Genomic DNA, 24,896 nt, shown 5'->3' with positions numbered 1-24,896 from the left:
AAAAAAACAAAGAAATATCTTCAATCAATAATTACTATCTATTATAAAAATAAAGATTTAAAGAATTTATGTTTCATATATAACTATCTATTATATACAATTTCTGTAATTTTTGGATTTTTAATAATTGAAACTCAAAAATTTACCAAAGAATTAATTTAGCATAAACAAACTCAAAGAAAATACTTACACACTCAATATTAGAAAACAAGATACTTCAATTTGAAATTGGGGATTTCAAATTGATACAAATCCTAAACATATTTTAGAAAGAGCATTTAAATATAAAATGAATGTAAAACATTATTAATCAAAGAAATGAAAAAAAAGAAGAGAAAATATACCTATTGATGTCACCGTCCTTACTGCTGTCACCGTTGTCCCTGCTGTCGTCGATGAGAAACCCAGCTGTCAAGGATGTCGTGGCCGAGAAACCTAGGCGCCCAAGCACCTGTACGCGTGCCTGCCATGGTGGTTGAGATTGCTTGTCGTCGCCTGCGTCCCCTCATGTAGCTGCCATCGCCCCTTGGTTTCAAACCCCAGCTGAGACCCTCTCTTCTCTCTTCTCTTCTTTTTGTGTTGAAAGTGATATGAACCCTAGCTCTAAAAAACCCCAATTCGAAAATGACCAGAATATTTTATCAAATTTTACTTAAAAGTTTTTAGGGCTCACTTTTGGAGCCATTAATACTCTTTTAGGACACCAAAAGTAAGCCCTTAAAAGTCACCACTCTTAAATTTTCTATTCAGGTTTTTTAGGACTCACATATGTTTTTAAGACACTTATTGCGAGTCCTAAAATGTGTTTTTGAGAGTCCTAAAACTCCAGAGATATTTTTTAGGACTTACATTTAGGTGCGTATCTTAAAAAGGTGACCCATAAAGGGTATTTTATAGTAGTGAATGGTTCATATAGAGAGAGTAATTATTTAATCAAGTGGGGAAGAATATTATATCTTAATATAATGTTTGATTGATTAAATAAGTGTTACAGAATGTGATTATTTAATCTAAGTGGCGGATTGTTATATTATTTTATATGTTAGAGAATATATATTATACTCAATGGAAATATGGAAAAACCAAAATACAACTCTATGCAAAAAATATCATAGACAAGATAATATTGATTAAAGAAATATTAAAACTCAATTGCTCAAAATACAAGTAAATAGAACGATGTAGAAGAAGAGGATTACAAACTCAAAACAATGATAATACAAGTAAATAAGAACAAAAGAATGAAAAATCAATGAAAAACACAAACTCTCACACAACCAAAATGTAGAGCAGTGGGGATCACCAACTTGAACAAGGTTCAAAACCTTTGTCCAAATGCTTATTTCCCCCTATTCTCTAAGCACTAAGGGATCTCTCTAGGAAATAACTCTCTGGAATTATCAAGCCTCTATAGTGTATTTTCTAGCCAAGTGCTTTGTGGATGGAAAATGGTGTGTCTTACAAGTGAGCATTAGACTCTTATTTATAGAGTTTGAGATACCCTTTGAATTTCAAATTCCACCAACCCCATGGCTGTTACCAATGATTAAATAGATGTTTATGGAATTAAAAATGAGATTTGGGAGTTATTTGTGTTTTTGGAGCCGCTCAAAAAGTTGGAAAAAACTGAATTTTTGGTCAGTCAGCCACTGTGGCCGCAGCCACTGGCCAATTTCAGCATATAAAATTATGCTGTTTTTCCAAACAGTTCCAAATCACTCCCAATTGATTTTGTAACCCTCAAAACACATTATTGGGGTTAAAATCATATCTCCAACAGTCATTTCACATATGGCTTTACAAAATCCAATCTCAAATGTATAACATACAATATACACATTATTGGGTAATATTTGGGAGTTACAAATTTGTAACTGATTTTGTAACTCCAAAATATGTCACATTTGGGCACACACATGTGTCCAATTTTGTGACTCTCAATAATATGTTACAAGGTGTGACAAATCACATTTTGTTACATTATTTAATCTAACATTATATTATATAAAATAATATAACATTCACCCACTATATTAAATAATCACTTTTGTAACACTTATTATCAATCAAACATTATATTAAAATATAATATTCCCCCACTCGATTAAATAATCACTCTCTATAGAAACATTTGCATTGGTGCATAAAGTAAAATGTCTTTCGACTTGAATTTTACCTTGGTGTAATTATCACAAAGATTGTTGAAATGTAGGTTGCCGAAGCATTGAACCACTATCCCTTGATAACAAACCGGTGATAACACACACTTTTGCTATGTTCACTTGAGACCTCAATGTCTCGCTTTTGCACCGTTAGTGGTCATGTGAACATTCAATTCATAGACTTTTATTGAGAATGACTCCCAATTCTCATGAGGGGCGACACCACCCCTAGGTCTATATAGGTAGAACTCTTACAGTATTTTGTTACCCTAAAATACTTGTCTTTTCAAGACTGAGTTCTATTAAAAAATCTTTCAGTTTTAACCCTCATTTTGGTAACACACTAGTACTCATATCTCATATGGGAAAAAAATTAGTACTACTACTATTCACTTGATTGACTTGTTATTACTTATTGAACCTAATACTAGTTTGGTTACTAGTATTAAGATAGGTTACCATCAATCGTGAATCTCTTGAGGGAGTCTAAGTCTCATCCCTTGAGATGTAGAAATGATTTCATTCATTTTCTCATGCATGCATCCTTAAACACTCTCATTATTTTATTCGAACTTTGTTGCTAGCCATAGTTTGAAAATTAGTTACTCTTTAAAAATAGTGATTTTGACCATAGTCAACACCCCACTATTTTATAGTTTAATATTCAAGATAAACATTTGAATATTAATTATAAAAACCTATTTGTTTCTAAAATTCTCCTTTATGTTTTAAATTGATTCCTTCTTGAATCAAAATATCACAAAACAATAGCTTTAGACACTAAACATGTCTAGATTTGTCCATTCTATACACATATAGCCAATGTGATTTCGAATATGGAATTCCAAATCACCTATTTGATAGGATGACCAAATTAATCAATCATTATCAACAAAATAAATTGATTAACTTTGGAGCATCACCCTCACTTTTTTTACATAGTGATAACCACTTTAAAATATAAATCTCTTCATTTCTATTAAGTCATTTATCTTCCAAGATAAATCTAGACTTATAATTCTCAAAGTTCATCATGAGTCCCCTAAGCCACATGATAAACTCTCAATAGATCAAGATAAAAACCTCAATGTTTATCTTGATTTATTTACTTGCTAAAGCAAGGCACATTTCTTTCAAAGCAACTTTCACTTAGTTTTTTTCTTTTATGTATTTCACAAAATAAAAATGTGAACACAAATGTAATGTGAGAATTTCTCAAACAAATAATCACATTATGGAATAATAGGTCACTCTTACCTATTATTTTAACAAGTTCATTTGAAACTTTGTTAATATCTCACACAAATATTTCATATCCAAATCTCATAGCAAAATAAAGAATTATCATAGAATAATACTTTAATTTATTGATAGCTTTCAAAAGTACAAGCTTTATTACATGAAAATGATCATTTCCCAACAAGGCACATAAACATGGTAATCATGCTAGGATCTTTTCTTCCTTTTCTATAGCATTTACCTCATTCTCATGTGGGTCCTTTTGGTACCTACATACTCTAGCATAGTGCCTGGATTTTCCACAAACAAAATAATGACCTCTCATGTCTTTGAATTGTCCATGATCTTTCTTTGGACCTAAAGGGTTCCCACTACCCTTTTTGTTGTTGTTGCCCTTGGGATGCTTGTGTGAAACTACATTGGCCTTGGAAGTCTCATCTTTAGACTCATTCACACCCTTGTCTCTTATTCTCGATTCCTCTTCAATTCTTATGTGTTTTTGAATCTCTTCCAAAGTGTAATCCTCATTCTTATGGAGGATTTTTTTTTTCTATAGCTCCTCCAAGTTGGTGGTAATTTTGCCACTATTGCACCAACTTGAAAGGCCTCGGGAAGCTCAATCTTGAGAACTTTCAACTTATTCACAATCACCTGTAACTCATGAATTTGAGGTAAAAGAGTTTTCCCATCAATGAAAGAAAATTCAAAATATTGAGAAATTAAGAACTTTCTTGTACCTTCTTCCTCGGTCTTGTACTTACTCTTCCCAAATCTCCTTCGCGGATTTGGTATTGGTATAGAGGTCATATAGCCTATCGGATAGGGCATTAAGGATATGACCCCTACAAAGAAGGTTGTGTTGGGAATTGTGCCCTGAAAGCATATGTAGTAGTCATTGTTTTAAGAAATAAATAAATAAATTGAATTTGTTATGCATATATTTTATGGATAATATTATTCTGTGATAATATTAAGTAAATATCATAAAAATTCCTGAGTTCATATATGTGATCTCAAACACGTATTGGTACGGGAGGATTGTGTTTGAGATAAATAAACTTGAATAGTTCGCAGTAAAATAAAGTTATGGAATCTTTAGATTAATTACTGCAAGTACGGTCCACTAGTATTATGAATACATGTGATCTAGATCCGGATCACTAGTGTAGTAGGACACTTTAGTGGATGTACTTTATATATTAGAGAAAATATAGAATTGGACCAGATATGTTTATTAATACTTAGTTAAATACTGTTTCGAGGTATTAATTAAATATATCAACTGATGATTGTATACAAATAGATCTTAATCCTGAAGTTATTATGAACTCTTGTTTATGTTATATGAGTTCTTTGATTCACTCGTTAGGGTCAGTCATAATGATCAGGCTATAAATTTTTGTTTTGGGAACTCATTAATGTAAATGGTTGGGGACATAGTCTACAGATATGGAATCTAAACCTTCTCGTAAGAGATTGAATAATGGTTCTCTTAATGGTTGACTTTTGGGACTGAAAAGGTTATTGAGCTCAAATTCATAATTTAGTTATGAATTAACCTTCACTAGTAAAGTCAATGGTACTTAAGAAAACAATATATAATTAAAAGGGTAAAACGATAATTTTATTCCCGATTAATTATGAACCTTTATTAGATGGTTAGTTTGTATGCAATGATTATATCAATGGACCCTTTATCATTATAAAGTACTCAGTAAATGAAATGTCTATAATTACAAGAGTACAGTCTCATATTTATAGTGGAGTAATCATGAGATTAATAAATTAAGATTATTTAATTAAAGAGTTTAATTAATAATCTCAAATTTATTGGAGCTTGGAATTATAGGTCCATAGGTCCCCACAGCGGCTCTATCAACACTATTCAAGGCAAGAGTTGATATAAATGGAAAAATTGTTGAAAGACATATTTAAGAAGAAATATGCTCTTCGGGCCAAATATGCAATTATGTGATACTAGTGATTAATTAATTACAAATTAGTTGTAATTAACAAAATTAATTAATATATAATTTTTGAAATTATATTAAATAATTAATTATAATTTTCGAAATTATAATAAATTAAATATTTAATTTCGAAATTTTTATTGGTTTTAATTAATTGGTAGAATTAATTAAATATCTTTATTTGAGTGGGAGATAATAATCTGATAAGTTCAAATTGGATTTGAATTTAAAAGATTGATATTTATTCAAATAATTAATTATATTTGATAATTAGTTAAAAAGATATTTAATTTAAATTTGAATCCAAATTTGAATTAATTATCAGGTTGTTGGATTTTTATCTGCAAAGTAGTTTAAATAAATAATTAAATAAAAATAGAAAAATCAAATATTCCTAAAATATAGGATGGTACACGACCACACACAGCCCATGCACTGTATGTGGCATTGTTGGTTTTTATTGATCAAATCAGAGATTATGCGCAGCGGAACAACAATCAAATTGTCAGATTAATCCCATAAGATTTCTAGATCTACTTCTTCACACTCATATATATATTGAATCAAGGACAAGAATAGAAACATTACCTCATGTCCTTCCTTGCTGCTATCTTTTCGTATGGCTGAATCATTGAGATCTCACACCAAGATCTTCCAAAATGTTCTCAGTCACCCAAAGAACGAGTGTGGGCTCGCTATACAAATAATAGGCAATAACTATTTATCATATATTCTCAACACATGAGATCTGATAAAGTTTGGACCTAGGTTTTGTGAAGAACAATGACATTTGTTTTTGTCACTGATCTTCTTCTCTGAGAGAATCCTAGATATTTTTCTATCCCTGAAAACTTACGTTCTGTGAAAACTGATATCCAATATTTAATAATATCCAATATATTAAAATATTTGTTACTTTAAACAAATTCAAAATAACTGATCAGTTATCAGATTTTTGTTTAAATAATAATATTTAAATCAAATCAAAATATCTTATTATTTATTTAATATTTAAATAACTAAAATTGTGGAATCAAGAGACCAAGTCTCTCTATTATGTGTGTAGCACAGTGCCTGTGCACTGCGCCACACGTGTACCACATGCATGTGCAGGCATGTGATTTTTCCCAATTTTATTATTATTTAAATACCAAAAATCCCAAAAAATAAATTAATTCAAAATTAATTATATTTTTGTTAAATCAAATAATTAATTAATTCTTAATTAATTAATTACACATAATTAATCAATAATTATGTTTGATACATAGAAAAATATTTTACTTATCACATAAGTCCTTTTTGCCCATTTTTGTATTTGCCTTTGACAGTGATTGTTTGAGCCATTTCGGGGACCATGGACCTATAACATTAAGCTCCAATAAATTGAAACTAAATAATTAAACTCTTTAATTATAATAGTTAATTTATTAATTCTGATATTACTCCACTATAAATTCAGAATTGCACTCTTTATGTTATAGATATACTTTTACAGAAATCTTTTTCTTAAGTCGTCCATTGATATAACCATCTTACAATAGTTCAACCCTCTAATTAATTAGTTCATAAATTAGAATGGAAGAATTACCATTTTACCTTTCTAATTTACTTCTTATTCCTTAAGTACCATTAATTCACTAGTGAATAATTAATCTATAATCTAATTATAGATTTGAGCTCAAAATCATTCAGTTCCAGAATTAACCCTTAAGGGAACTAATATACGATCCGTTAGGAAATATTAGATTCCGTATTGTTGATACATGTTCCCAGCCATCCATGATATTAAATCTCCAAAACAAAAGTCATTAGCCTCATTCTTTGAAGAGACCTTAACGAATGAATCAAGAGATTTAATAAACATGAACAAGAGTTCATGCACACTCAGGATTCAGGTTGATCTATAAATGATCATCAGTTATGATATGAATTACAAGTCTTTATTGTTAAATGGTTTTTGGATAAAGACTTTAATTCACATCGGTCCTTGTCATATATAATCATATTATATAAAAGCACCTTTACCGAGATGTCTTACCACATCAATAATCCGAATCTAGATTATTTGTATCATAATGATACTCAGTAAACCGTACTTACAACTCCAATTAAAGAATTCCATAACTTTAATTTGTTGTTGTTGACTATTTTTATTCATTCATGTGATCTTAATTCTCTCGTACTAATACAAGATCACATCCTCAATAATGAATATGGAATTTTTCTGATATTTACAAAATTATTCAAACAATAATTTAACAATCTAAATATAACAATAGTAATAAACCCATCGTATTTATTTATTCACAGAAAAAACAAATGTCTTTACATGCTTTTAGGACACACTCCTAACAGGCATGTACTACATAATTTTCAGGATTAGATTTTTCAATTTTATTTATTTAATTAATTAATTAATAGAAAATTCAAAAATTAGTTTTTGGATATTTTCATTAATAAGATAATTAATTAATTAAAAGATAAATTGTAAATTGGTTTCAGATTTATTTTTTAAAATTTGAATATTTTCTTTTTAAGTAAGACTTATTAGAAAATAATCAGAAGACTCAGAAAATAGAAAGAAGACAGTCATTCGCTCTGTGAAAAAGAATGATATTTTTCTATCTCTTCCTGAAAAAGATACAGAACCAATTTCAGGCATATTGTTTTGATATCATGTGTTGAGTAAATCAAGTAGAATATGAAATTAACCATCCTTTATTCTCTAAGTGCCCACACACTTCTTGAGGTGTAGAGAACGTTGTGGAAGATCTTGGTGTGAGTACCTGGGAGCAACTTGGATAGGAAGTTCGTTCAAATTATGAAAAGATAGTAATGACACTTGATAGGCATCAAGATGTATGTTTTTCTATTTACTTGCTTATGATTAATGTATGTATATTAATGGATCCGCATATTTAAAGGTAGTTTAAATATGTTACAAAATTTTTGTTGTACACTGGGCCAACCCACTGCCATTCTGCTGTGTATTAGGAAACTCGTTCCTAACAGGTTGTCCTCTTATCTCTTCCTTCTTTTCTCTACCACCTCGGGACTGTCTTTGTCGAATGGCTCGGCTAGAGGTGCCAAGGATGACTCAAGGATGTAGGTTATCTTGAGTGTTGTCAAAAAGAATTTCACCTTATCTTGCCACCTAGTGAAATTGGATCCATCAAACCTATCCAACCTTACTAGGTCTTGGTTCATGATCTTGATGGTCTCACCTTACATTGAAAAAAGGGATAAGCTTTTGATTGTTAGAGAATATATATTATACTCAATGGAAATATAGAAAAACCAAAATACAACTCAATGCAAAAAATACAATAGACAAGATAATATTGATTAAAGAAATATTACAACTCAATTGCCAAAATACAAGGAAATAGAAGGATGTAGAAGAAGAGGATTACAAACTCAAAACAATGATAATACAGGTAAATAAGAACAAAAGAATGAAAAACACAAACTCTCACACAACCAAAGTGTAGAGTAGTGAGGATCACCAACTTGAACAAGGTTCAAAACCTTTGCTCAAAAACTTATTTCCCCCTATTCTCTAAGCACTAAGGGATTTCTCTAGGAAATAACTCTCTGAAATTATCAAACTTCTATGGTGTATTTTCCAGCCAAGTGCTTTGTGGATGGAAAATAGTGTGTCTTACAAGTGAGCATTAGACTCCTATTTATAGAGTTTGAGATACCTTTTGAATTTCAAATTCCACAAACCCCCATGGCTGTTACTAATGATTAATTGGATGTTTATAGAATTAAAAATGAGATTTGGGAATTATTTGTGTTTTTGGAGACGTTCAAAAAGTTGGAAAAAACTGAATTTTTGGTCAGTCAACCACTGTGGCCGCGCCCAGGAGTATCAGTGGCCACACCCACTGGTCTCTGTTCCCCAGGCCGCGGCCACCACCACCCCTGGCCACGGCCACTGGCCAATTTCAGCATATAAAATTGTGCTATTTTTCCAAACGGTTCCAAATTACTCCCAATTGATTTTATAACCCTCAAAACACATTATTGGGGTTAAAATCATATCTCTAACAACCATTTCACATATGGCTTTAAGAAATCCAATCTCAAGTGTGTAACATACAATATACACATTATTGGGTAATATTTGGGAGTTACAAATTTGTAACTGATTTTGTAACTCCAAAATATGTCACATTTGGGGACATACATATGTCCAATTTTGTGACTCTCAATAATATGTTACAATATGTGACAAATCATATTTGTGTGACAAATCACATTTTGTCACATTATTTAATCTAACATTATATTATTTGAAATAATATAACATTATATAATATAATGTTAGATTAAACAGTGTGACAAAATGTGATTTGTCACATATTGTAACATAGTATTGAGAGTTACAAAATTAAACACATGTGTGTGTCCAAATATAACTTATTTTGGAGTTACAATTCAGTTACAAATTGTAGATTGATAGTTTGAATTTCACAAAGCCATAATTTGATATGGTTATTGGAGATATGATTTTAACTCCCATTATGTGTGTATGGAGGTTACAAAATCAAGTGGAAACGAGTTTGTGACGTTTTTGAAATTTTTGAGAATTTGGGAGGCTGAAAAGCACTATGGCAGAGACCACTATCATCCCTGGCGGCAACCTGGGGGACAGCGACCAGTGACAGCGGCCACTAATACTCCTAGCTGCGGCCAGGCTAGTTGACAACCAAAATCCATTTTTTCTTTCTCTCCAATTTTAAATGTTTCTAACACCCCAAATAACTCTCAATTATTAATTTTAATTTCATAAACACTCAATTAAACATTGGCAACAACCAAGCGGATTGGTGAAATTTGAAATTCAAAGGTCTCAAAACTCTATAAATAAGAGCCTAATGATCACTTGTAAGACATACATTTTCTATCTACTAGAGCATTTGACTAAAAATACAACAAAATGCTTGTTTATTACAAATAGTTATTTTTCATTTGTGAGAGTTCCATTAGTACTTGAGATAGGGAGAAATAAACTTTTGGACAAAGGTTGTAAACCTTGTTTAAGTTGGTGATCCCCAATATTCTTCACTTTGGTTGTATGAGTGAGAAGAGCTTTTCTACTTTGTTTTTATTTTTGTCTTATTTCTTCTATTGCTTTTGTTACATCTTTTTTTTTTTTTTTTTTATACTTGTTTATATCTTTTGTTATAGAGTTGTATTTTCATCTATATCTCTTAATCTACATCTTCTAATTTATTTATATTTTTTTGTTATAAAATTATTGTTTCTAGTATTATATTCATCCTCTATTTATTTGTATTTTTGCAATAAAGTTATAATTTAATTTAATCAATCATTTTGTCACGGGTTATACTTTGTTTTTTCCATTTTTATTGGAACAATATTATTATCTTTAACACCAACCCCGATACCAGTCATCGAGTAGCTCCCCCACCTAGCACCTCTGTCCGCAGAGATACCATTGTTGACCATCAGAGATAGCGGTGTCGCTCTTTGTTTCAGGACCTTAGTTTTGCCCACCACTAGGAATGAAGATCCGAGTTCGCCGAACTGTCAATGTCACCCCAAAGTTCAATCAAACAGACCACTAATAAAGACCACCTAAGATCGATCGCGAAGAGGATGAACAATCTTTCGTTTGGGTTTACCTTTTCTTTTATTTATTTTGCCTTTTACAAGAAGTAAATAAGCTCAGTTATATGAGTCTCCACCTGCTAAAATAAATAAAATCTGTATTGGCGTTTTCTTGGACTGTACATAAGAATTCTAAAAAATATAAATTAATTTTATCTTTTGAAAATATATGTATGAAATAGTAAATATAAAAATAAATTCATATTTTTTATTTTATCCGAAAGAAAAAAGACATTATCGATTTGGATAATAGTTGCAGTAATTTTTGTAAAAGAAAAAAAATTGCCGTAATTTATTAAAAATTTGGGAACACAAATTAAATTTAATTCCAAGTAATGAAGCCAACATTTACTAAAAAAAGAAATAGAGGGAGAGAGAAAAAAACCAAGCGGAAAGGCACAAAATCACAAACGCTTCAGTTCAGACAGTTTTCAAAATTCGAAGGGAGTCGTGTCGAGGTCTCCTCTCCCATATCTTCCCTTGTAGAACAAGGTCCTTTCTTTAGGGCTCAAGATTTTGACCAATCTTATTCTCCAAGGTTCGTTTCTTCTCTTTCTTTACAAACAATATAGATCTTGTTTTCCTTATCTTATGTTTGGTTGCTCAGAAAATGTGCGACAAATTTTATAAAAATGAACTAAATTATTGTCTTGCTTCTCTTTTATGTCTGAAACAAGACTCAGATATCTATTTTTCATGCTCTTAATTGAATTTCTGTTTGTTTTATAACCTAGGCTATAGGAAACAATTTGGCTATTGAATTTCCTTATATTTCTTGGGGTCTTTACTATCTTGCTTACGAAGTTCAAATTGGATGAATTTGGTTTTAGCTGTTTAGGTATTGATTTCATTTGCATTTTTTCTTGTACTCGTGTTGTTAAATTCACGGGAATTTATGAACTTTTAGGTACATAGGTAATAGCGGTTTGAAACCCTTATTCGTTGCTGCAAAAGTTGGCGGAATTAGGGGTTTTTTTTTTCTTGTTTTTTTTTTTGAGATGGGCGGTGAAGAAGGAACAAGCAATGGTGATGGTACAGAGTGCTCAGAGGGGATTCAATGCTTGGAAAGTGATTTAGTAAATAATGGGGTTCGATTTGGGAATGGAACAGCTGACGTTGCAGGATGGAGCTCGGGGAAAAGTGAGGGATTTCGAACTTACAAGAGGCGGAAGCAGGTGAAATCTTGTTCCGAGAGCAAATTACAGGATGATGGCAGAGCTTATGCAAAGACTGCAAGTCTACTGGGGCAACAGGTTTTCCGCTTTATTCTTGTTTGTTCTTGGAAATTTATTCATTTACAACGAGTCCGTTTTCTTTACTGGTACTTTTTGTCATATATATATATATAATTACACAAATCTTGTCCCAATGATCAATATCCAAGTCTTCTTTGAACCCTTGGTCTAATTTCTCAGACTGGTGTAGGGGATTTACTTATTGTCGTGTGTGCTAACCCGCAGTGGACTTTAATGAGAATGGAAATATGGGAAATATTTTCCTTTTCTATCCATTGCACTGTTTATTTGCCAATTTAGACATGCGTTTAGGGGATTACCTCACAAAGTCTGTGAATTAGTGAAATTGAGAAAGGATGACTCAATTTTTTTTGTTCTTTTTCATTACCGTATAAATATTTTTCCTTTACTAATTTTTTTGACTGCGTATTGACATTTAGAATTTTTTTTATTGATATTTAGAATGTAGATTAAGGATTTATTTATTTTGTAAGAAAAACCTGAGCCATATTCTATTTTTTTTTTCAGCCTTTCAAAGAACAACAAGGCGTTTTCGTAGAAAATACTTGTGAGCATAAGCAAACTTGCCTCTGCATGGATGGTTTGAAAAATTGTTCACGGAGGCCTTGGAAAATTGTTTTGGAGCATATGTATCAGTCTTTAAGTGAGAGTGAAGGTGGTATGCATGGATGCATTCAAGATGCACTTGAATTCTTTCCTGATATTAATCATGTAGCAAGAGCTAAGGTTTGTGCCTTAACAAGAGTTCGTGATTGTGACTTGTGGTATTTTCTTTGAAGTCTTTATTTTGAATGTTTTTGTTGTTTTCATTTATGATTATTTTACAGCAGTGTGATCATCACATTGAGAATAGAGAGAGGTGCAGTTCACAACCACATAGTCTCTTAAAAGGATTTCAGAAAGAAGCTAGTGGGCAAGTGGGTGTTGTATCCAATGGACATTTAGATAGCTTAAATCATCGCTCAGTCACTGAGATGTGTCATCATACTTGTTTTGATATTCTAACATCAGAAAAGTTTACCTCACTCTGCAAGCTTTTGTTAGAAAACTTCCAAGAAATGAAGATTGACAGATTTTTTGACGTTACTCTTATAAACTCAAGGATGAAAGCTGGAGCCTACAACCATTCTCCTATGCTATTCCATTCAGATATTCAACAGGCAAGTTGGGGTAACACTATGTAATGCTTTTCCTTTCTGATATTTATCGGTTGAATTTGAATTTCTAAATTCTGCTCATGTCATGATCTGCATCCTAAAAAATATGATGTTGAGGTTAAGTGTTTTATTTATTTGGAGAGGTCATTGACAGGATAATTTACTTTGAATATAATTTTTCATGCTCTCCAAAATTTCGACCTTATATATAATACTATATATATTTTAAAAAATCTGCCTCATTCTTTGTTCATTTCCTTTTACTTTACTTTTAAATAATAGATTTTATCAATTCTGAACCTATCCGATTTGTTTAAGAAAATGAAAGTTGATAGTTGCATGGCTTTTTTTAATTCTTATGTTGTGATTCTTTTAATACTTCGATTTTATTGTTTTATTATTTTTTGTCCTCATGCTGTTTCTTGCATTTTTGTAGTCTTTAATTTTAGTACTCTTATGTCTTCTGCTTTGCACATGAACTATTTGATTACAAGGTCACTATTTGCGGTTTAGAGCTGAATGTGTTGGGTAAAGTTGGTTGAAAGGCATTGCCAACATGGTTTCTTCACTTTTTTTTGTAAAAAAATTTTTGCTACATTATTGCATGGTCATTTCTGTGAAAATCAAGGATTATTATCTTTGTGTGTATGGTACTGAGGTAGAATTTTCTTTAAGGCTTACCCTTTGTTTGCTTTTATATATCTCCAGGGTTGGGGAAAGCTTCAAGCAGTTGGTGCTGAGATGGTTTCTCTTGCGAAAAACCTCTCTGATTTTTCGAGTTCTTGCTATAGTAAGCAGGTAAGACAATTCAGTTGAGGATATTGCTATGTATGTTAGTTACTCTTAGTTCCTAAATTTTGCACCTTTTCCTATCTTTAACCAGTTATGACTTCAGATTTTCTGTGCTTTGTTTGTTATAAACTTTCTGCCAGGTGGGGGGTTTAGTTCGCAGCGCATCTGAAGATGGAAAACAAGAGGTAAAAGAACTACAATTATAACATTGCATAATGAAGTAATCTGGATCTTGAAAATAAAACTATTAATCATGTAGTTGGTGCTTTGGCAGTTAAAATCTGGGAAAACGGTTAAATGGATGACTGATGTTGTCAGGGTTATGTTGTTAAATTTTTATATTGTTAGAAAAGATGGGACGAGTAATTCTGATCTGAAGTTGTCTCTCTCTATTTAAAATAAATGGTTTGTATTATTTATCAAAAATTACATTATATAAGTAACGGTAGAAATAAATTCTACCAATGGACCCCTAGTAAGAAAGGTTTTAATTACCACTGTTAGACTAAAGATCCTGAGTTTTATATTCTGCACTCTCTGCTTGTGTTATCTTTTGCGCAAATTCTTGTCTAAGATGTTGGTGTGCTATTAAAACCTTAAAACTACATTTTTTTTTATATTTTTGAATGGGAGGATAAATCTTCTGTGTCAATTGTGAGAAGTCATGGTACAATAAGAGTCAGTTACTGGTTTAACAACTTTGAAACCTTTTGTGCTTGTTTCTACAATTCTCAGTACTTCATATGCATCTTGATTATTATGCTATTTTTTTGTATTGAAATTAATGCGATCCTTGTTTTAAGGAATCTATTAACCATGGTATTTCAAACAGTTCTGCCGCTGGGAATCTGACGCTCACACTAAGGTGGATCGGGGAGAGGATTGTTGTGAATACAGAACTTGCCCTTGTAAGCGTTGTGGATACAAAGCAGATGGGAGGGACTGTCTAGTTTGTGATTCATGTGAGGAGATGTATCACATATCCTGCATTGAACCAGCTGTTGAAGAGATTCCCCCAAAAAGTTGGTATTGTGCTGCTTGCACTGCCTGTGGAATTCGTTCACATCGTGAAAATTGTGTGGTGTGTGAGAGGATGAATAAGACTGTGGTCAAGGGTGTTGGTAATGGAAGTTCTTGTACAAATGAAGAGGCACTTGAACTGGGTGATGATTCAAACTGTGGTACAGGTGAAGAAAAAGCATCAAAAAAGAGTGAAAGGATAGAACGCTGTAAAATTTGTGACAGTGAGATACGAGAAGGTGAGAAGGTAAAAATATGCGACCATCAATTCTGCCCCTTTAAACTCTATCATGCAAGGTGTTTGACAAAAAAGCAGCTAAAATCGTATGGTACTACTGGCTGGTACTGCCCGTCTTGCTTGTGCAGATCTTGTCTTACTAATAAAGATGATGATGATATCATTATATGTGATGGCTGCGATTGTGCGTACCATATCTATTGTCTGAAACCAGAACTGACTAGTTTTCCAGAGGGACAGTGGTTTTGCAGATCGTGTGAAGATAAATTGCACGCAATAAGGACAGCAAAAAGGGCATATGAGAATTCTGAAAACAAACAGAAAAAGAAACGCAGTGGAAGAATAGTGACATTTGAAAATCATGGAAAGTGGAAAAGTAAAGGAATCATGGGATCAGATAAAGGTGGAGGAATGGAGATGCTGTTAACTGCAGTCAATACTCTTAACTATGAAGAGGATTTGGCTGGCATTTAGGTCAAAACTACTAGGTAATGCTGGGATAGAGGGAGACTGTAATTTTCAGTCTCAACGAGTAATGTCTCACCTCTTAGGCGTATATCCTTGTGCTAATGATTTTCTTTTTTCCCTCGCTAATTTCCTTTTGCCTCGTTAATTTGAGGGCTGATATTTTGGTAGGTTGTAAGCTGAGTTCGATTTGCTGATATATATATATATATATATATTTTGATACGCATCTCAGGGAAGACTTCCTATCCTTGTTGAAGTGAAAGGGTATGAGAATCACTACGTCAATCTGGTAGAGTGACCATTTTAATAGCCATTGTTGAATATGCATGTTTCTAATACTGTACCATACAAGTACATATGTTTGTTTCAAGAGCTATTAGAAGCTAATGTTTTTTGTCAGTCATTCTTGTAAAATGCAGAAAAACGAGTTATGAAACAGCTGCTCTTGGTAATCAAAATTAAGGATATTTTTCTTTCTTCTATTTTACGTCTCTTATGGTTTATATGGGTTGCTATATTTTTTCATACTGGTTCAATTACAAAGAGAAATCACTCGTGTTAGAATTTAAACTATTCTCTTCTTACAGGCACACATTTAGTTGAGCTTGTATATGTCTCGTCTATTACATGATTGAAAGTGAAACCTCTTTCTTTCTTTCTATCCTTTTTTTTTTGTCCATTGTATATTACATAGTTGGAACTTTTAATGTCTCTTGTATATATTAAGTGATTGAAACTTATTATAATTATTTGTCTTTCCAATGTTGAACACTTGCTCCACGCCACTTGATAAAATGATTTTTCCCCCCTCTCATAACTGGGCTCTCTGGGTCGAGCAAAAGTCTAAGCAGTGATGGCTTAAGCTAAATTGGACCCAACTAGAACTTCTGGGCTTCTAAAGACCTTTATTTAGGAGTACTTGTGAGGCCTATTACTTTTACGTTTATGAATTTTGACTTTCTTCCAGTATGATTTCTATCATTTTGCAAACTAATGAGCTTACCTAAAGTTGCTAATAATTTGGTCGAGTCTTTAATTTAGTTTATTTTTGGAATGGTTAATAAATTCGTTACTTTATCGAGTAACTGGTTCACCTGTTTCCCAATGCTTTACTTCAATTTTAGTCTTGTTTTTATTGATTTTTAAGAATAAATTGTAATATTTGTTGAAATTTATATATATAATAGATACATGAACCTTTGTTTAGTTTTATATCATTGTCATAATTTTCAAATAAATAAATAATATTATTTATAAAAGAATGACATAAACATAATAATCGAAAAATTAAACCAAAATATTATTTATGATTTTTTAAATATATATAATATGACACATTTTTTAAACATAACTTATAATTTTTTAATAAAAATTAAGATTATATATTATATATTATTATAATGATATTTTATAATATTTAAATTTATATTGATATAAGTATTAAATATCTAATTTTTATAATAATAATATTTTATAATATTTGAATTCACATTAATATAATTAGAAAAAAATATGATTATATATTATTATCATAATAATATTTTATAACATTTAAATTTAAATTAATATAATTATTAAGTATTTAGTCTTGTATTATATATTATTATTATTATTATTATTATAATAATGATATTTTATAACATTTAAATTTATATTAATATAAGAGAAATTTGACTTTTAATGCATTAAGTGACACTACATTTAGAAAATACCCTATCACTATATAACTCTCATTTTGATCCTACTAATTACCTTACTACCCAAAATACCCTTGGCATTTTTTCCCACGCACTGTCCGTATTCTCTCGGTCTCTTCCCCTCCCAAAATACCTTAGTCCCAAAGGAAAAAAACACTCAAACCCAATTGAATCCATCATAACCCAAGCATTGTCTTCCACGACCACGAACAAGGGCTCGGATATTGTCGGAGTTTCTGATCGGAGAAGGCGAAGGAGAAAACGTCGAGCAAATAGAAGGAAACAACCCCAAAGAAAGCGAAGGTGATGGATTTCATATTTAATCTGCAATATGTGTATGTGTCTGGTTTTTTTGTTGATTTTTGTTCATAGGATAGATCGGGGCTGGGGAATGAAGAAATCTGAGTTTTTTTTCTAGATTTTTGATGCACCTCGATAGAAATCGATAGGACTCGATAGTATATGCTAGGGTCTGGACTTGACTGTGCCTCGATAGGACTCGATGAAATTTTAGGCTTATAGAAATTTTAGCATAGACCTCGATAGGCCTCGATAGGACTCGATGCCATTGGCCTTTGGGATTTTTAGGACCTACCTCGATAGGAATCGATAGGCCTCGATAGGACTCGATAGTAACCATATGATATCTTGCTTTGGGATTTTTAGGACTTACCTCGATAAGAATCGATAGGCCTCTATAAGACTCGATAGTAACCAGATGATATGATTCTTTGGGATTTTTAGAACCCACCTCGATAGGACTCGATAGGCCTCGATAGGACTTGATAGTAACCAGATGATGTCTTGCTTTGGGATTTTTAGGACCTACCTCGATAGTACTCGATAAGACTCGATAGTAACCAAATGATATGATTCTTTGGGATTTTTAGAACCCACCTCGATAGGCCTCGATAGGACTCGATAGTAACCCGATTGTATCATGCTTTGGGATTTTAGCACCTACCTCGATAGGCCTCGATAGTAGCTGCCTCGATGGGGCTCGATAGGCCTCGATAGTAACTGCCTCGATAGTGACCAGATTGTTTTACATTTTTTTAACATTTTTTTTTGTTTTTTTTTTCAGATGCCTGAACTTATTGTGCCGTTGGAGAAGCACTTTCCTGGCCGTGTCACTTATAGGGGCTGTGCTTACTTGGATACCCTTATAGAGAAATTTTAGAGGCATGGTCTTATTGAAAGGGCATAGGCATGCCCGTTGGGATAGTTCTTTAAGGCGAAGCCGTTTAGTTTTTCTGGGGTTCTGCTGCATCAACTAATGTTGCGTAAGGTAGAAAGCAAGAAGCCTGAAGAGGGTCAAATCTACCTGGGCAACACTCTGTGTAGATTTGGTATTGCAGAGTTTGCCCTAGTTACCGGGCTAAATTTGGGGAAATCACCGTCCAGATGAATTGAAAGAGCATCTTTCAAGTGATCGGATCATCCAGGAATATTTTAATGGTGATTCGAAGGTTAGTTTTGGTCAGTTGGAAGATGCATTGAAGGCCTCCACAAACCCAGAAGATGCATTTAAGCTGGGTTTGTGCTATTTGATAGAGGGGGTACTGAATGCCCCAGAGAAGACAACGACGATATGGGGAGATTCCCTGAGGATGGTTGAGGATCTTGATTACTTTTTCAAGTATCCATGGGGGAAGTTGTCATTTAAGAAGGTTAGCAAAGGAGTTCAGAAGGACATGAAGAAGCAATTGAAACTCTACGATGAGAAGAAGAAAGAGGGGTCAAGCAAAAAACAGAAGGAGGCGAAGTATAGTTTCTATGGCTATGCACCCGCGCTTCTTTACTGGGCTTTTGAGGCCATGCCATCTCTCAGGAGTAAGTTCGGTGAGAATAGTGGGAACCAGATACCGAGGATGCTTAGCTGGGCTACAAAGACTGATATCACTATTTCGACAGCTTAGTTGGTTCATATATTCGCCAACCGTCGAGTAAGTTCCATTTTATCTTGTTAAATGTCACAAATTAATTGATTAAAGATTTATTTTATTAAAGTTTTCCGGACACATGTTATTCAACCATTCAGTTAATGGTATTTTCCATGCTGAAGCCACGTCCTGGTGAGGTAGTCTACTACAATAGCCTCCCAGAAGTTGATTCCAGGTTATTCCCTGAGTTGGAATCAACTGTGGGGGAGGCTGGGACTGCAGCGGAGGAAGTATTGGTACCTGAGAAGGAGGCAGAGAAGCTGGCAAAAGTTGCAAAGGAAGCCTCCATTTTTTATGAGGATGTCCCAAGGGTTGAGGAGGGCACTTCACAGGCCTGTGCAGCTTCATCTAGTCAGGTTGCCCAGCCTGATTATGAGCAATTGATGCAGAGGGACACCTGGTTTACTGGTTATTGCAGAGGGCATGTTTCATAGGCAACCAGAGCTGGTCGTAGTATATCAGATATTTTCTAAAGATATTTGATCTTGTATTTATGTAAAAAATTGTAATTTCCATTATTATTCACGTATGTTTGTATTAAATATAATTAAGGCCCATCGACCCATAGGTAGACCCTTGAGCCTATAAATAAGACTCAAAGGGCTCATGAGAGGGATCTTTAGAGACCGAGAGAAGAAAATCATTGTTTTTACGCAATACTTTGTATCCATTGTTGAGCTTGTGAAACTTGGTAAACCCTTGTTTACCGATCGCAGGTTCTCATTATATTAATAAGAACACTAAGTGTAATGACCCAAAATTGCTAATAAGGCTTAAGGGCCTTGATTAGTGTGCCAGGAGGGCATAATTAGTATTTATGTGAATACATGATTTAATGCATGATTGTGTGGCATGCATGACTGTATGATTATATGGAGATGATTAAATATGTGTGTGAGCCCTGTTTTGTTTATAAGGGCATATTTGTAATTTTGGCACATGGACGGCAGAAATGTAGTTATATGTGATAATTGTTGAGACTACATTATTATGTGGATATATTTGTAGCATGTGGATCAAGACGGTCCTAGTGAGCGGATTGGTGAAATAGTCACAGCGGGGACTTATATCCGGCTCAGGGGAGCCTGGGGGGTATTTTGAGAATTTGGAGAATACTTTGGGAATTTATTGAGTAATGATTAAGTAATTGGTAATTAATTGGATGACGAGATTAATTGGTAGTTAATAGGAACACTTGAGGGATTAGCGGGAAATGGGAGCAAAAAGACTGAAATACCCTTTAAGCACCCTTGAATGGTTTATAAGGTTGGAAGGGCAGTTTGGTCCTTTTTATAGGTGGGATATTCATAATTTTAGAAAATAATAGAAAGTGGTGGATTAACTTAAGAAAACTCTAAGTTCTCTCTTTCATTTCCCACGTATCCCCTCTCCCCTCTCTCTCTCTCTTGGAACTTTGAAGCTAAGGAAGGAAAAGGGCTGAAAATTCAGACTTGAGGCTGGGAACTAGGTTGGGTCAAGCTGAGGGAAGGCAAATTTAGAACAGCTAGAGGATTCAGAGAAGCTTAGGCCATCAATTCAGGTAAGGTTTTAACTTTGAATTCACTGAGTAGTTGAGCTTGGAGCATGTGTTTATTCTTGGATTTTGAAAGGATTGTAGATGAGTTGAAGCTCTGGAACTAGGAAGGGTTTAGCTAGGACTTAAGCTCAGAAATTGGAGGTGGAAGCTTGTGAGAAGATAGTCACAACTGAGGTAAAAATTATGACTGATTATCTTTGAATTTCTGGGTTCTACTCTATTATTTTTGGTACTTTGGGTTTGAGAGTTTGAATTTGGGTATTGGGGATTGGTTGGAGTTTTTTTGGGAAAAACTTGGTTAGGTTTTGTTGCCTATGATGTGTAGAGTGTAGTTCTATAGTTAATTTTGAGTTTGAATGATGATTGGGGTGAGTACTTGAAGCTTTGGCTCGGGAAAGTTCGAAGGAGAAACCCAGAAAGTGCCATTTCCAGTGCTAGCGCTGTAGCGCTAGGTTTGGAGCTCTATAGCGCTAGGCTGTGTTTCTGGGGGGCTTTGGCTTCTGTGTATAGCGCTGTAGCGCCCTATAGGTAGCGCTACCCTGCCTCCAGAACCTGGTTTTTAGGTACTTTAGGGGGTTTTTCTTGGGGGCTTGGGGGGACGGTTTCACCACTTCGTTTGGTGGAATTAGAAATCCCGAGAGCGTGAGTTTAGTCCCAGGATTGTCCTATGGATTTTAAACTCTTCAAAGTACCATTTATGAATTGTGACTAGGTTTGTCTCCAAGGCTCAAAGCTAAGGATCGTGCTCGAAACCATTTCACGTTCTCGACTCGGAATTTAAAGGTAAGAAAATTGCACCCTTTCTGTGTGGCTGTGATGGGACTAAGGGCTCCCTATATTTGAACATAAATGTTGTATGATGGTATTATGCCATGTGAACATGAGATAAACAGCCTAAGAATGCTGGAATTAATATTGGCGTACAAAGACGTGGCTCGGCCACTGGTAGCTGAGGTTAATTAAATAATCACTGAGCTTGGCCTAAGCGAGCCAGAGTCAGTGGGTTGAACACTAGGCTCGGCCTAAGTGAGCCGAAGATAGTGACTTAAGAAGAGGGTGCAGCTGTAACGCCCTACTTCCTTAGAGCCGTTACTAAGTGAGTTTTAAGACAAAACAGTATGCAATGCACTCGCTAACCGAGGTTTTGAAACAAAAGTGTGACTAATTAAAAGTTAGGGCTGTAATATTTGAAAATGCGACGTTTCATTAAAAAGCTTCTAGTATTAAACACTTGGGATCCCAAAATAAGGTTTGAAAACTATTTACATACTGAAATAAGTTTACAGTTGATAAATCATAAGATCATAGATTATTACAGCCATTTTCGAATAAACCCCCAACCAAAGCAGTCGGGCAGGCCAAACATGTACGCGTCGCTTCACGCTCTCCGTACTCATGGTTGGTTGACTCAGTCATTGCCCCTACCTGCAACACAGAGCACCCGTGAGCCGAAGCCCAGCAAGAAAACTCATGCAGAACATAACATATGCAGTTTATACAGTTTATCATAACAGATAATCCACAGATAAACAAGTCAACCATTAGACTAAGCAAACGCGGCCAAGCCGCCCCAGAGCCTTACCGAAGCCTGGGGTATCGGTTCTCACCGCGAGGATAACTCATGTATCCCTTGGGTCCCACCCTGAATATAGCATAACACATGTATCCACCGGGCCTCGCCCTGACTATAGCATCCCATGTGCTAGGTGTTACTTCCGGCCTTGCCGCCGTACCCGGCCTACGCCGCTCTCGGCCCTTGCCGTTCATTCCATTATAATCACACATATAATATAACACAACAACATGCAATCAAATATTAATTCATTTAAGTCTACACCCTAACATGTGATGCAATATAGGGCCGCACCCCGCAATCATACTATGGGCCCATGCCCTATCCTACGGGTGTTATAGTTTTCTTACCTGCAACCCGAGCTTCACAATGCACCAAAGTCACGAGCACGGTCCTCTAGCACGAGCCTCCCAATAGCCTAGTCACAACACACATAGAACACCCTTTAATACTAATCAATTCAAAGACCGCTTCCCGGGACCAATCCCGCACTCCCGGGACCTCTAAAACCTTAAAACAACACCCCGGAGACATCCCCCGAACCCCCGGAGCAAAGGCCTAAAAATGCCATCCTGAAATTAGCCTTGTGCCGCGGCACAACTTTCTTGTGCCGCGGCACCCATCAGTCAGGGGCTCCCTCGCCGCGGCACGAAAAACCTGTGTCGCGGCACGCCTTCGCAGACCCAGAATTCTGGGTTTTCTCCTGCGTTTTCTCCGAGCTAAAACCTTCCCAACTCATACCAAACCAATACCCAAACCCCAAAACCAATTCCAAGCTTCATATGAACAACTTAACAACCTATAGGCACTAGATACAAGACCAAAACATCAACACACTCAAGAATCCACCCCTTGATTCCTATTTTCAGCAACTCAAACCAAAAACTCAAACACACTAACTCAAGCTCTAGATTTTACAAATCAAAACAGAAATCAAAACTTAGATGCTCATAAAATCCATACCTCAAGTGGAGAATCCACCCTACAAGCTCTCTTGATTCACATCCTAAGCTCCCACTTCAGCCCATTTTCCTCTTCTTCTTCTTCTTCTCATTGCCCTAACTCTCCTTCTCTTTATTTTTAGCAAAGCCATCATATAACCCAAATGCCCAAACCGTGACCCACTAAAACCCAGCTGAGAATTGCCTATTACCCTTGCCAAATGACCATTTTACCCTTTCCTACTAATCCTCCTTAGCTAAACCTCAAAGGGCATTTAAGTCTTTACACTTCATTTCAATTCTATCACTTTTTACCTAAAAACTTGTTACCCACAGCAGTAACTAATGGTTACCCAGGTTACTAAATCTCCAATAACCATTACCCGCTAAATCTCAACTTAACCATAAAATTCCCAAAGTACCCCTAGGCTCCTCCCGAGCCGGGTATAGAAATCCCGTTGTGACTCTTAAGTTAATTTGCTCTCTAGGACCGTCTCGGCACGTGCATCACAACAATAACACCACACTCGCGTGGTATAAATCACGGATTACAATTATCACATATATGCCCTCAGCGGGCTAAAATTACCAATTTACCCCTATCCTGCAAACGGGGTCCACATGCATAATTATTTCACCTAACATGCGTACTAACCACGTAGTCATGCATCTCAATGTTCAATTAGTTATATAACATGCTTTAAATCACAACCATGCATTAAACTCATAAGATCACACATAAATCCCAACCTGCCCTCCTGGCACACTAATCAAGGCCCTTAAGCCTTATTAGCGAATTTGGGTCGTTACAGCAGCCTAAGGGCGTCGACCCTCATTATTGAATGATATGTTTATTGATGTTAATCTGATGATTATGGCATGTTTATTACCTGGATGATTGATTATTGGTTTGTTAACTGATATCACTGATTATGTGAACGATGTGGTCTATTGAGTGTTTGATAAATGATCTTTGAATTATCTGATTACTATTATTGATTATGCTCTATTATATGGTTTTCTTGCTAGGCCTCGGCTCATGGGTGCTACGTGGTGCATGTAAAAGCAAGGGTTTGATGGTTCAACCATGAGTTAGAGAGCTCTGGGGGCGAGGTGTACATTGTCAGCTGCTCGGCCATCACGGTCGAGGGTTTGTACAGGGACGGAAACCTAAAATGTATATTTTGCCATTAGAATGGCCTTGCTTATTTATAACTTTTGGAATTTTTTGTAAATATGTCCTTTAAACCCTATTTTGGG

General features: G+C 34.5%; 1 protein-coding gene across 2 annotated transcripts; it reads left to right on the top strand.

Annotated features, from left to right (window-relative positions):
* Positions 1-11,334: 11,334 nt before the first annotated feature.
* On the top strand, positions 11,335-16,446 carry LOC133807247 (PHD finger protein EHD3-like). Of its 2 annotated transcripts, none has more exons than XM_062245458.1 (7): positions 11,335-11,552; positions 11,922-12,267; positions 12,778-12,996; positions 13,101-13,430; positions 14,136-14,225; positions 14,360-14,404; positions 15,052-16,446. In XM_062245458.1, exons 1-7 carry the CDS (start codon positions 11,350-11,352, stop codon positions 15,949-15,951), a joined length of 2,133 nt encoding a protein of 710 aa, XP_062101442.1. In that variant the 5' UTR covers positions 11,335-11,349; the 3' UTR covers positions 15,952-16,446. The 2 variants fall into 2 exon arrangements, with proteins under 2 accessions (XP_062101442.1, XP_062101440.1); XM_062245456.1 differs by having other exon boundaries at positions 13,098-13,430.
* Positions 16,447-24,896: the final 8,450 nt, after the last annotated feature.

This window comes from Humulus lupulus, chromosome X, assembly GCF_963169125.1.
Source record: "Humulus lupulus chromosome X, drHumLupu1.1, whole genome shotgun sequence".
Classification (NCBI taxonomy): domain Eukaryota; kingdom Viridiplantae; phylum Streptophyta; class Magnoliopsida; order Rosales; family Cannabaceae; genus Humulus; species Humulus lupulus.
This window is presented reverse-complemented; position numbering and strand designations above follow the sequence as displayed.

Coding starts and splice junctions, on each gene's coding strand:
- LOC133807247 (XM_062245456.1), top strand. CDS start 11,350: ATGAAGCCAACATTTACTAAAAAAAGAAATAGAGGGAGAGAGAAAAAA. Junction 12,997..13,097: donor ATCATGTAGCAAGAGCTAAG/GTTTGTGCCTTA, acceptor ATTATTTTACAG/CAGTGTGATCATCACATTGA. Junction 14,226..14,359: donor GTTCTTGCTATAGTAAGCAG/GTAAGACAATTC, acceptor ACTTTCTGCCAG/GTGGGGGGTTTAGTTCGCAG.